The sequence below is a fragment of the Orbicella faveolata genome, unplaced genomic scaffold (genome assembly GCF_042242905.1).
Source record: "Orbicella faveolata isolate gen_17 unplaced genomic scaffold, um_ofav_v1 contig_1, whole genome shotgun sequence".
Lineage (NCBI taxonomy): Eukaryota > Metazoa > Cnidaria > Anthozoa > Scleractinia > Merulinidae > Orbicella > Orbicella faveolata.
This window is the reverse complement of record NW_028301536.1, coordinates 16651358-16664911: the sequence shown is the minus strand read 5'-3', so window position 1 is coordinate 16664911 and position 13554 is coordinate 16651358. Positions and strand designations below refer to the sequence as shown.

Below are 13554 nucleotides of genomic sequence, written 5' to 3'. Positions count from 1 at the left end.
ACTAAATTTTACCGTAGCTAACATCGACCAGTTAGCAGTACATGTATCCTCAAGATGCCAAACAATATCTCTACTCACTAATGTACGTTGAACAGTTCAGTAAAGGTCAGTTAAACCTCTTTACTGACCGACACCGAATTGAAGGTCAGAACGAAATCCCCCATGGGGTGACTCCCGAATAAAACGGACGCGCCACGGGGGTGCTCGTCGGGAATTTTGAAAAGAGCCCTTATTAAAGAAGTACCGAGATCCTGTTTTGTGGGCGTGGCTTGAGTTTTTTTTCACCCCTAAGAGGTACCAATTCTAAAACAATACATTAAATGACAAAGGCGATTCCTTCGAATACCTTCGTCTCGTATAGTTGATTGTCAAATATGTCCTGTCATATTTTTTTTCGGCTCATCACCCTAAAAGGTACCGCGAAATTAAAGCACCCGCTGTGGGCTTTTTGAGGCTGAACACCCTGAGAGGTACCAAAACCGCTTTCAGTCAGCCCGGCCTAAAGTTACGAGGAGCATCCCGGTCGTTTTTATATGGGAGTTCCCCCGGGCAACAAAGTGTCGTACCAGAGAGGAAGTTGTATGTGTTATATAGGTAACAGCAGGAGCTCCTGGTAACAGATAGGAAGCTAAAATCATACCGGTAATCGCTCCACTAATGATGTCAAGTGTTCTTCAAATCATAACTGACCCAAGCTCGTGTTTTTGAGGTGCATCAAAACTGATTAATTCACAGATATTTGCATTTCCATTGCATGTCGTCCACGACAAACGACACAAATTTTTTTCTCTGGGGCCTCGAGATTTACTGAGCTTCCGTTGTCCGTAATCTTAATCCTAGAATCTAGCCAATAGAACCAAGTGTCTCAAGAGCCAAATTTTGCTCTTGCCTAGTCCCCGCGGGCTAAGAGGGACGGGTAGGTTTTGGTATGAGGATGCCAATCCAAAGACTGGATCAGCGCTTTTTCGTATTTGCCCTTTTAATTTACAGTGGTTTTCATTAGATTGTCGAAAAGTAATTGGTTTTATTTGCATTTACTACGCTACACGATTTGCTTAAAAAACTCGCGCCAACTTTCCATCCAATCAGAGATAAGACCACTTCGAGTTTTGATTGGCTCACCGTATTGTCTGAGTCCTTTGTTTTTGGCTAGAATACTTGATTTGGTTTTGGTTTTAACAGTCATGTTATTGCAAAAGTCGTTAAGTTAGAGTTAGTCTATTCACTTTCTCTTTGGGAAGTCTTTCGTGCCTGAAGTGAACTGAGTACCTCAGTATAAGCAAGTCTCAAGAGACACATAATCACATTCCCCGATAGATACTGTTCAGTTAAACTCCAGATTTAACCAGTTCCGGCTTAATGAGGACTCAGCATGGGCTTTTAGTCCCATTGATCTTTACCATATTATAAATTACGTGATCTTCTTGAAATCAGAGGTCACTGTTAACACTAGCTTGAGAGCAATATATCTTTAAGTTAGAGTTTGCTCTTGGGGGTCGAACCGGATGTATAGAGTATTTCTACGTCAGTCAGACTTTCAAGTCAAGACGTTCGTTCGAGTGAGTGAGGACAGCAGGCAACAAAGAAACTAGGGTCCAGATTCAGAAAATCCTTTTAGATTAAAAGACTATTGTTGAGAAACAATGCTTACGATACATCTTAACCTAAGAGAGCTTCGTAAATTCAGCCCCAGATCTACAATAAACTTGATATTGTTAAGATCTGAACCGTTACCTCTTAGTGCTTCCTTTTACCATAATCAGTAAACGTTTGCGTTTTCTCGCAAAAGGACAAAAAGAGAATTGGGCCATGCTTTAGCGCGTAATATCAAGTTATGGTGTACGCCGTTTATTTGGAGAGCAAGAAAGGAGTGTAAGAGTTGCTCAAGGCGAGAGCCGAGGGCAGCTCTAGCTTCGAGTGTTCTCCATATCTTCGACGTGTACCATAAATCGATAAAGTGCACAGCTAAAAGCATGAACCAAATGTTTCATGGCGTTGCCGGTGAAAATGTACCCGATGGAAATATACTGGCTGAAACGATTTGCTCCCGCTATCAGCGCGTACTATTTAAACAATAGAGTGTTTCTGTCGAGGAACTATCGGCTGATAGTTGCCGCGCGCAAATTAGCATATTTGCCCTCGAAGCTTCGCTTCTCGGGCAAATATTTGTTTTAAGAACATCAAATTTCCAAGGGGCAACTATCAGACCGATAGTTCCGAGACCTAAACACTCTATTGTCTTTACTGTTCACCACTAAATATTCTTCCGCGCGCCAGTTCAAAAATCACATTAAATTATTTTGAACTTTTTTAGATGAAAGCCGTGAAAGCCAACTGTAAAATTTTAAAAGGAAAATAAACAAAACCCACTTAATACAGTTTCATTTGTTTATTTTCTTTATAAGCTCGCTTGTTTATAGCAACTTTTCACGGACGAGTACTATCCATCCGGGTATTTTCCACGGACGGGCACTATGGGCTGAATGAACACTATCGCGCGGATGAACACTATCGCGTCACGATAATTTAAACCAATAAGAATCGGAGAAAATTTAGTGGTGAACTATAACGGATTTCAGTATAAATCTACAAGCTTTCTATCACGAAGCCGTTCTCCGATTGGCTACGCTACTCATTATCTATTCTGTGGTAGATAGTGAGTAGCGTAGCAGTGTGATCTTGTTAACAAAATGACGGCCGCTTCTTGGTGGTTTCGAAGTGTCTATAAAGAGGATTTAGATAAAGTTTTGAACGACTGGTAGATTTATATTAAAACAATTAGATTATTCGCTCTCGATTTCCATGCGCGATAGAAATCTCGAGGTCATAACCCGCTTACGTATACTGGCCGGCCCAATATCCCCAGGGGGTTATGGCTAAGGCTGTGTCACATGTACTGAATTTGATCACACGGTTCTGCTAGCTATGTGATAAACTCATTTCAAACGTCTTTGGTCTCAGAATTGGTAATTTTGAGCAGCTACTAATTTCATTTCATTCTAGAACCATTTCGTATGACTGACACGATCACGTAACAGGTACATTGATTCTTTCTTGAAGAGCTGTAATACCTACAGCATGACTCGACAAACACCCATCTGACACGCACGGAAGTCAACCATATTCAAACTATTAATTGTTCAAAAGAATTTAATAATTTCAAACTAACTGTGAAAATTGTATCAATTGCATTACAAAATTCCTACTTGCTTCTTACAAATAACAATAAATAGCTCAACTTATCAAATTGACGTCAGTTTTTCATGAGTCTGTGCTATTGTTGATCATGAATACAGACAACTTTGACAACTTTGACAATGCTGACGAATTTCAGGGTCAATAACAGGACAGACGCATGAAAAACTGACGTCAATTTGTGTTCTTTTACAGTAACAAATTGTCAAATTATCCGCTCTCGCTCGTTGACGTATCGCGTAAATTAGAAATTCATGTGTCTGTCCGTTTATTGACAATGAAAATTAGCCAATGAGCGGGTGAGAATTTATGCAGTTATCGTAAAAAAAAATAATTAATTTAATTCCAACCTTTATTAAAGCCCGTTATTTGCATACTAAGACCACCCTTACACTCCCTCCCACCCTTAATTAGACTTGCCAGAAGTCTTTAACTATTCACTCAGGGGGAACAAGCTCCATTTGATGGCTGATAATGGTTTCTGAAACCAGACTGAGCCTGCAGTTTTTGTCTTATGAACGCCAAGCAACTAATTACATTACTTGCAAAACATTTGGAACGTTAAAATTTCGGACGTTTAACTTTCGGACACTTTTTGTCTTTCGTACCCTCAAGGTTTCACAAATACATCGACGAGGAAACAACACCAATTCTATCAAGCTGTTACTTATCTCCAGCAGTGTCTCAACTTGAGTTCGCTCCATAAAGGAAACTAAGAGCTTTGGAGCGACTTTAAAATTTTGTATTGCACTCGTCTGTAAATTCTTTCTTAAAATTTTGGCCGCTTAAAAACTTTGGACGGTTTTATTTTCGGACATTGGCTTTGTCGGAAATTAAAATCGTCCAATATTTTTTGCAAGTAATGAGTGTCATGATAGTGTTAAAATATGCTATTCATCGACTGGATAATAAAAATTGAAATTTCATGAGCGTTTTATTGAAGACTTGCCAAAACGGCACTTGTTCCCTGAATATAATTCTGTATCTCTGCGGAAACAATAACATTTCTGCTCCTAATGTTTCTATGAATCCACTCTCTACATTGTGTATAAAACTGAGCCCAAAAAGCAAGCAAATATTTATCCGGCAAAATCGTGCAGAATACAGCCCGATATTTAACCAATGGGGAAATAGGGGACTCGGCTAAAATCATACATCATTCCACAAGATTGAGCAGCGTGAGTGTTATTATCCAACAAATTATCAACAGGCTGCATTTTGAAGCGTGAAATGTAATATCAACCATCATGAAAAAAAACAGAATGCATTTTTAAAGTTAGATAAAGCAAGTTTTCATGTACAGAAGATGTTCAACGATTCGTCTTTAAAACTCTTCAAACTGCGTTATATCGCAGGATGTGTCTATGTACAAATGATAGGTAACAAGGACTTTGTGATAAGAACAATCAATACAGGAACATCATGACAATTTGGTGAATAACAAAGTGACCATTTTGCAATGCCATGCTTCTTTGTCGGTAAAGCCTAATTTTGTTAACAAAAGTTTGCAGGAAGAAAGCCAACAAACCTTACTCGTCATATTATTCTATGCCTCTTAAAATTTCTTTAAATCTGAAGTGAAAATTAATATCAAAACTAAAGTAACCAATTTAGCAGTACTGACTACATATTATATTGTATATCTAGATATCAGTAGCAATATCCTCAGTTTGAAACAACTCTCGTGTTGATTGTTAAAGAAAGAATGCTTTGAAAATCATGAAAGCCCTGCTCAGTGTTTCTAGTACACAAAGAAGTGTCTCATTCAGTCATTTTGTCCAAGTTCTAAAGTGATATCTGCAGAGTTCCACAAAACAGTAGTGAGAAAATCTGCTCTATTCTGTGATTTACACTGTATACTTTGATGGCTGTCATGTAGTCATGCCACACATACATGAAAAAGTCTTACACCAAAAAAAAAAAAAAAAAAGGATTCACAGAAACGAGCAAGTGCTGAGAGCTGGGTTTTTTTGAAATATAGTTTTATGAAATATGGCAAATTACCAAAACAGACCAGACCAAACCAGAAGCAATCTCTCGCACGCCTCAAAGGAAAGTACAACTGACCACATGTACATACAGCAAAAGTCCTAAAGATATGTGTACAACCTATCTTTGGCTTCTGAATCGTTTTTTCCTATGGGCCTGTTTCACAGATATACCACTCTCCTACTCTCTTTCCTGGTGTACCCAACTAACCCCCTCCCATGGGGTGATAATGCCACATTGGTTATGCATGATATCAGCAGCTATAACTCCTCAGACAAACAACTTTCACTATGTCATATTTTTATCTTAAGTTAAGAAATTTCTCCATCAAGACCAGTCTTTACTCTTTACTTGCTTTCCCGTGGGTCATCTGTTTTGCATCAACTGAAAACAAAGTGCGTGATCTCTGGAATCACCCCACCCTCCATTAGGACCAAATTTTGTGATTAAAGTACTGTCTCCAGGTTGGATGTTCACTGAAGGTGGATAGAAGCTGTTTGTGTTCTTGTCAATAACTGTTTGGAATTTTTGCACAGTTGCTTCAATGTTACAATCTTTCTTTTTGTGATGAAGACCACTGCAATGGCAAATACAAAATGAAAGAAATAATTAAAGTGTTGATTTATCAATCCCATGAACATGAACTAAATAAATTATTGAACTCAACCCAGTTCTATTAGAGTGGTTCTAAACTGAGTGTCGAAACCGACACCAAAACAAGCACTTAAACCAATCAGACTACTCAGCCAACCTTAAACCATAGTAAAACCAAAACCAAAGTAATTGCCTGATTACTTTTGACACTCAATTGATAACCGCTCTGAATAATTACACATCATTATTCAGGGTTTCATTAACATTTTCAGCAGGCAGGCAACTGGTTTTCACAGGAGAGCAAAACTATTAGAACTCAACTTCTTTGTAAGAAAAAACTTTCCCCTGTTAGATCAAACCAGCCAGGCAAATTGTGCATGTGCTCACAGCTGGTCAATTTGCCTGCTGCCTGGCCCTTAATGAAACCCCTAATTATTTATACATTTCATGTAGATAATTAATATAATTATATAATTATATTATTTTGATCATAATGTGACTACTGTACAGTACTTTCTAGTGATAAAAAATTTAGAACAACATTTTAAAAGAACTACATGCATAATAAATGATGACATACTAGTAACATTATGTGACTGACAGGTAGACTGTATGTTTAAGCAAAGGTACAGAATGATGTACATGATTGTGTGAAAAAAGCAAGTAAGGTCAGCTGCGTATGTTATTAAACAAAATGTTTAGTATGGAAGGAGCCAGCTTGGGTATTGAGTTTTTCCATCTCTTTCATTTATTTTCATTTTCTGCGACTTTTTCCCCACCACTTCTCTAAGATGGTACAGTGCAGATTTGTTGGTAGTTAATTCTGCTCTTTGCAAAGATTTTCGCAGTAAGAAACTGATTGACTATGTATACTAACACTCAAAAGACACTGTGGAGCTGTAGAACATTTGTGTACTAGTTAGGTATAAATAGGGTCATGTATGCCTTGTTACAGAAGTAAAGAACTTATTATAAATGTGTCAGCAGTATACCATTCTCCAAGATGATACACCCTGGATCCCTTGAGAACAAGTGACTTGAAGGGGTGTGACAAGCAGGAAGCACTTATTTTCATCAGTGACCAGTCCCAGTTGTATTCATCATAACTCTTGCAGAAAACCTATAAGATAAACTTAGGTCTAATCACAGCAATTTATAACACTTCAATCTATAGCACACACCATCCACCAGTTGTCGGTGGTGCTTTGCACAAATAAGTATACATGACTGTATAGTTCAAACATCTTACAAAAAGGATGATACAGGTCATTAATCCTGATAATACATGTAAATTAGACCACTATAAATAAACCTTTTAAAAAGATAAGTTTTTACAAAAAAAAGGTCGTCGACAAAATGTGTTAATTAAAAATACAGCTGTAAATGATGGATTGATGGATTGATTGATTGATTGATTGGTTTTAGAATGCCTAAAGGAATACTATTCCACAATCTAGGCCAGGCACAGGTGGAAAAAGTCCTGATATCCAAACATACATGAACATGTAGTGTATTATCAAATAAGTACACTATATACATGTAGTTTACATATTATTTATAGTGACTCAACACATGAAAACAGGAAAAAATGATGATGCCAAGTCTTATCTAACATGATAATCTGGTGAATCTCTGAATGCAACATTGCAATAACTTGTTGAGTAAGATTGCCCTGGTGTTTTGACGGGCACAAATCATCAGTACTGTGTAGAATGCAGCTGTCTTTGATATCATCAAACCTTGTCAACACACCTCACTACACTCCTTGATTCTGTTCCAAGTTGCTCTGTCAAATGCCATTCCCATGTTATGTTCATGTGATCGCCAGACCGAAAGTTGAGCCTGATAAAATAGAGATGAATAATTTAAAGTGACCTCATTTGTCACTACACACTCTAGATTTGAAAAAATTCAAGGGCTGTCACTGAAGCGTTAACAGGCCTACAAACTCCTGTACAGTGTGCCCCAGCATTATCATACCCTAAATATTATACGAGTGACTTACTGTATCTTTGGCACCATCGAGCTCATAATTATCCACTGTTTTGTATGAACCAAGGGTGATCAGGTCACAGTCATCCTTACAACCTCTGTCAACAGAATAAACACAAGAAATGACAGGATCAGTCTCTGATAAAATATCTATAATTTGCAGGTCTTGATACAAATTAAACAGTGAGTTCAATAGTTATGATAATACAGTCATGATTAAAGTTGTACTGTAGTGCCACTTCACCTGATTTTGGTCTTAGAAATGTGGTTTATTAACAATGGCACAAATAATGCTGAAGAATCATGGATTAGAGGGTCTTAGTTACGATGTACTAACCTCATTTTGCCATCATACAACAACCTCAACATATGGTAGAAGTCTGGGCTGACATAGTAGTCTTCTTCAAGAAACAGCACTGGACCCATGTAAGTTTTGGTGGCATTCAGCATGTCAAAAACCATGTTTGCCTAAAGACATAATTACATGTACATGCATGTTAAAATTATGTGTGTTTCTTGAGCATCAATGTAAACTACTGGGTCAGTTTAAATTCTTAATTTAAAGACATCTACTACAGATGAGGCCTGATGTAGCCTTAAGTACCTACACTACTGGCATGGAGAATGATGATGATGATGATGACTACTACATACAAATCCTGAATTTATGAGGGGCTAGCCAGTTTGCAATTTATGTCTAAAGTATTTGCATTAAAGATCACCATGTCACTGTGTTACATGTAGGTGTGCAGTGGTCAAAATGTTGGATTTGAGCTTGGGCTATCAGAGACAAGCACATCGTACAAATACATGTAATTTAATAAGTTACAAGTATATGTAGTAGTATGATACTGGTCAGCAATGAATCTTCCTAAGTGCAAATCTTAAAGTTACTATAATTGTGACTGCTGGATCTTAAAGATAGTACTGAGTCCTGTCTTATGAACTGTGCAGCCTCCTCACCTTCCACCACCAGTGATGTTTAATCATGGTAAATTTTGCTTGTCTGTAGTGACCAAACATGTCCGGTGTCGCTGCGTTGTTACATCCAATCTCCCTTGCTCTAAATGAAGAACACATAAACTTGATGCCTAGGGTTCTAAAGTAATTCTTTACATTATCACACACAAAAAATAAATAAATAAATATATAAATGAATATATAAATAAATAAATAAATAAATAAATAAGTGAAGAGCAAATAGATCTGTATTATTGACTCACTACAATGTAGCAGTATACTTGCCTCCAGTTATCTTCACAATAAAAAGAGCTTTATTCACTTCATGTGTTTGTTTGAGATAATAGATAGAGAGATCGGCTGTTCAAATGTAATTAAGGTATCAGCCAACCCACTGGGGCCGTCTGCATGCGGATCATTCTAGCGCTCTTTGTTTCAACACAAATCTCTATAAACCGTATATTTTTTGAAAGCTTAATAATCATGATTACAGCTAATTCCCTTTAAAAGGTATAAAACTTTAATGTGCTTAAAAAATGAGGTTTTTGCAAAGCTAAGTGTTTTCATTCATTACGTTCCGCGCTCACCAAAAACAAACGGAAGAAAACGATTAATACGGCTTTCATTTCTTCACATGTTTGCCTAAAAAACTGTGTCTAAGATTTCTGGAATGTGCGTTCGTTTCATTTTTACGCGCAAATATATTTGGTGATGAGAAATTATTGCCACCACCAGTGAAAAATAGGCTATAACTTTGAAATGAAACAAAGAATTAAAATTCGCAGACATGGTTTTGTAGGTAAGCTATCTGACAACAATTTGGCCAAATTTCAGCCAAATTGTTCCAGGGGCTGCTGACTTGGAGTTGAAAATGCATGCACAACTCGCCCAAATTTTCATATCGAGAAACAAGGAAAAATAGAATTCGACCGCAATGAGATTAGCGACACCTAGGCGTCAAGCAAATAAAGTGTTGATCGATAAAAGAAAGTATCAGTTTTCTTGAACAATAGTAGTTTGACAGGTAACAAGAAACAGACAAATTTCACAGCGGTGGGAAAACAATGGTTCGACCATTCAACTTTAATTTGCCCACAATGTAACATCTTCTTGTTCTTCTTTGGCTTCTTCTAACCGAATTTTAGAATGGATTGCACTCATTTCAACCGACTGCTTTTCACTCGTATCCGGTTTGCGTTCATGTTCTTCGATTTCTTGTAGCCACTCGTCTTGGTTGAAGAAAGAACCTTTGTCACTTGAAGCGAGGTCTGCTGCCGATTCACAGCTAAATGCTTTCTTCCCTTTCTTTGGTCTTGGCTTTGACGAAGAAAAAGGACATGTTCTTGTTTTCTTTTTCGAAGACATTCACAGATTTCACAAGACGACAACTTTGAGAGCTTCCAAGATAGCAAATCGCATGTGTTTTGTGAAACACAAACACACATGTACTTAGCTGTCACATAACCTCTCCTTATTTTAACATGACAAGAGTTGTCAGCGGCTATTAGAATAATTAAGATGGCAAAATTGTTTTCGCTTAATAACTTCCCGTATGAATAACATTTTTTTGTGGATTTTTTTTTAAACAAAAACTATTCCTAAGATTTATTGGATCATATAAAAATCCAAAATTATGCAAAACGGTCAATTTTGGGTTGGCTGATACCTTAAAACAATTACATGTATTAATCAAAATACTGTGTAGAGCTCAATTTCTAACTCCAAAAAATGTTTTTACTTGGCCATACAACACAAACATTTTTACTTGGCCATACAACATACATGCAATTAGCCTCTCCCAGGCCTTCAGTTAGTTGGGGCGAAACGTGAAATACAGTGCACGAAATCGTGTGCTGTATTTCGTGTTTCACCCCACCTAACTGAATGCCTGGAAGAGGCAAACATGCAATTGTCTCAATCAACCATCTTGTTCTACAATTTTGTACGATAAATGTACACTTGTAATAGTGACAATCATGCCTTTGAAAAGACTTTGAATGTAGCAAAAAGGATCTTTGTTCAGGAACTAAAACATGTATGAGGGACAAAATTAATTATCTACTATAGTATATGTATACTCACAGTATGCATGTACTCACTTTTCTCGGCTGATATCCCTTGGACAGTCATTAGGATCAGTTCCAGGAAACTGATCTGGGTAGAGCTGATCAGCAAATGGAAAGAATATCTGAATAACCTGTCCAGTAAACACACTTGGTGTTAATACAAGTATTGATCAATATTTGTATACAAAGATCTACTCTGTTCAAGATCAGATTTTGATGTTGAAGGACAGTGGCTGAGTTTTGGTGTAACCAGACAGAAATCAGAAATTGCTTGGGAATTAACTGAAAAGCATCCAATTAAAGTTGTATAACTGAAACATTCATGTCCTTCTCCATGTATAGACCATATGGAAGCTGGTCAGGAACATCAGCTACTCTGTATGAGTGTATCAAATATAATGCTGGGGTTACATTTTGGTTTTAATAGCATCAAAGGATTAAGGGTATAAAATGCTCCTTCTCACAATAATTGTATATGACAAGCAATTATTTATAAGCTATCTTTGACAACTTTGTCAGATTGGAAGTCAGAACAACTCCCGGTATAAAGACGCGAAATAGCATCACAGCTACATGAGCAAGTTAGCAGTTGGGAACAGAGCTTGCAAAAAAGGAAAAAATCAGGTCTGAATGGAATTCACACCCATGACCTTTGTGATACCAGACTATGTCTTGAAATTGTTCCCCTGCGATTCAAACATGCAATATTTCATTTACAGAATTCACTTGCATAAATGTACATGTATCTTCACCAAGTATTTCACAATGACAACATGACCTGTACCCAGTTGTTTTGGTATATGTACCTCAGTTTCATAGAGAACTGGGTTTTAATCCCATACAAGCCTTAACTATTTCTAAGCTTTACTATTTTTGCAACTGGATAAGTTGCTTACATAGCTCACACAACTGTAGTGATACCTCCCCTCTCTAGATCTTTCTCTCACAGTTCAAATATATAGGTTTTCTATACATTCAACTGCAGCAATTCCCAAGGCAATGACCAAAACAGTACATAGATGTACTATAGGTGGAAGGAAGAACCATGAAAGTGCATGTACATGTAGGTGACTTGTTCAAGAACACAGCATAAGGCCTCTGGGCACAGGCACGAGGCTTCAAAAAAGACCTTTTGATCTTGGTTCCATCACACTAATCAGGAGACCAAGTCAGCACCTCGCACAACCTCATGAACCACTACAGTCATTAGTCGTTGGATTGCCTTGTGTCAAGCATGGTTGTGTGCAGTGTAGCTACTTAATACAAGGGTTTCAGAATCCATTAACTCATTTGCAACCATGAAAAATTTGTTCAAAACAGAGAGTTATAAAGATGTGGAAAATACTCCCCAAAAAACAAAGCAGGCTGTCTACAATAATTTCTTTTAGTGGTCGTTTTTTTTTTTTTTTCTTCTTTTCTTTTCTTTTCTTTTTTTTTTTTTTTGAACGTATGCATAATGTTGCTCTTCTGAGAAAGTTTCCAGCTGATTTTGTTATTACAAACAATGATTAACACATTGTCGAGTTATTCATAAATAATCAGACCAATTTACACCCCGTTTCTCAAAGTGATATACTTCATTTCTTTACGGCAGTTTACTAAGGCAAGAGTTCCCTTTATACTAAAATCACTTTACCAAGAAAATATGTACGAATAAAGTCCTTAAAATGAAAGCTTAAGTCAACGACAAGAGTAAATAATATTTTTTCCCTTTGAACAAAAGATATTTAAATTGAAAGACCTAATTTTCTATTCAACAAGTTCGACAATGGTCATTCGTTTCACAGGAGGAAATTGCATGTCAACTGTTTGACCTGTGTTATTGGTCAAAACAAATTAAGTAATTTAGGAAATACTAAGCTGAGTTATTATTTCTTTCAACATCGGCAAGAACTTATTGGCTACAAAATATCAAAATGAATTATCAATGCACTTTAACACGTCGAACATTCGCTCGACAAGTGCGTACTACCAGCTGGTTCGATACAGTTGTGGTATTAAAAAGGTGGCTGAGAAGTCACAAATTGAAGTGCCACTTTACCTTACAAAAGTCGATTGATTCCACGTGTCGGTTAATTTCCTCCGAATAGTAGTCGTGGCTGATGACGAGCAATGCGTCCTCTATCCCTTTAGCATGGCTCAACGACTTCAATAAATAGGAAAAATAATCGCGTCTGTCGTGAACTTGCACTATAATAACAATAGATTTCTGTGACAAAGTCGTGCCGAATTTGTCTCCATTTCTGATGTACTCTGCCTTGTTCACAGCTTTCACAATATCTCTTAGTTTCTGTATTTCTGGCGAAACGGTTTTGTTTTGAGAAATCGTTATCGTCGGCCGCCGGATAATTTCGTGTAAACTCTCTTGAGGAATATTGTTGTTTGTATTTTCTTTCTTCGCCATAGTTTTTGTATTGTCTTCGTTGGAGTTTGCTACCGTTCCTTGAAGATGAGGATTATTTTGTGGTTGATCTGAATGAAAACCATTACTATTAGGCGTGGAGTCGCGAGTGTAAGAAGCATCGAATGTAATCATCTCACGTAGGGTAAACACCGCAAGGATTGCACCAATTCCCAACGTAACCAAAATAAATAGTTTTCTACTGAACAAACGAATCGTCGTTCCTCGATACTTGAAAATCATGGTTCGTGTCTTCAAACGGAAAAATAAAGCGGTAAAAACACTTCCCTACAACCAAGAAGAACTATGTAACGAAGTACATGTACGCGTCCTCGTTGAACCTGTCATGGCCGACAC

At 37.2% G+C, this 13554-nt stretch overlaps 1 protein-coding gene across 1 annotated transcript; it reads right to left on the bottom strand.

Annotated features, from left to right (window-relative positions):
- Window positions 1-3132: 3132 nt before the first annotated feature.
- On the bottom strand, window positions 3133-13440 carry LOC110045635 (alpha-1,6-mannosyl-glycoprotein 2-beta-N-acetylglucosaminyltransferase-like). The gene is made up of 8 exons (XM_020751229.2): window positions 12838-13440; window positions 10830-10927; window positions 8734-8833; window positions 8108-8238; window positions 7784-7868; window positions 7531-7620; window positions 6771-6898; window positions 3133-5761 (listed from the first exon to the last, which is right to left on the bottom strand). Exons 1-8 carry the CDS (start codon window positions 13438-13440, stop codon window positions 5551-5553), a joined length of 1446 nt encoding a protein of 481 aa, XP_020606888.2. The 3' UTR covers window positions 3133-5550.
- Window positions 13441-13554: the final 114 nt, after the last annotated feature.

Coding starts and splice junctions, on each gene's coding strand:
- LOC110045635 (XM_020751229.2), bottom strand. CDS start 13,440: ATGATTTTCAAGTATCGAGGAACGACGATTCGTTTGTTCAGTAGAAAA. Junction 8,239..8,733: donor AACATCACTGGTGGTGGAAG/GTGAGGAGGCTG, acceptor TTATGTCTTTAG/GCAAACATGGTTTTTGACAT. Junction 5,762..6,770: donor GTGTATCATCTTGGAGAATG/GTATACTGCTGA, acceptor TTGCCATTGCAG/TGGTCTTCATCACAAAAAGA.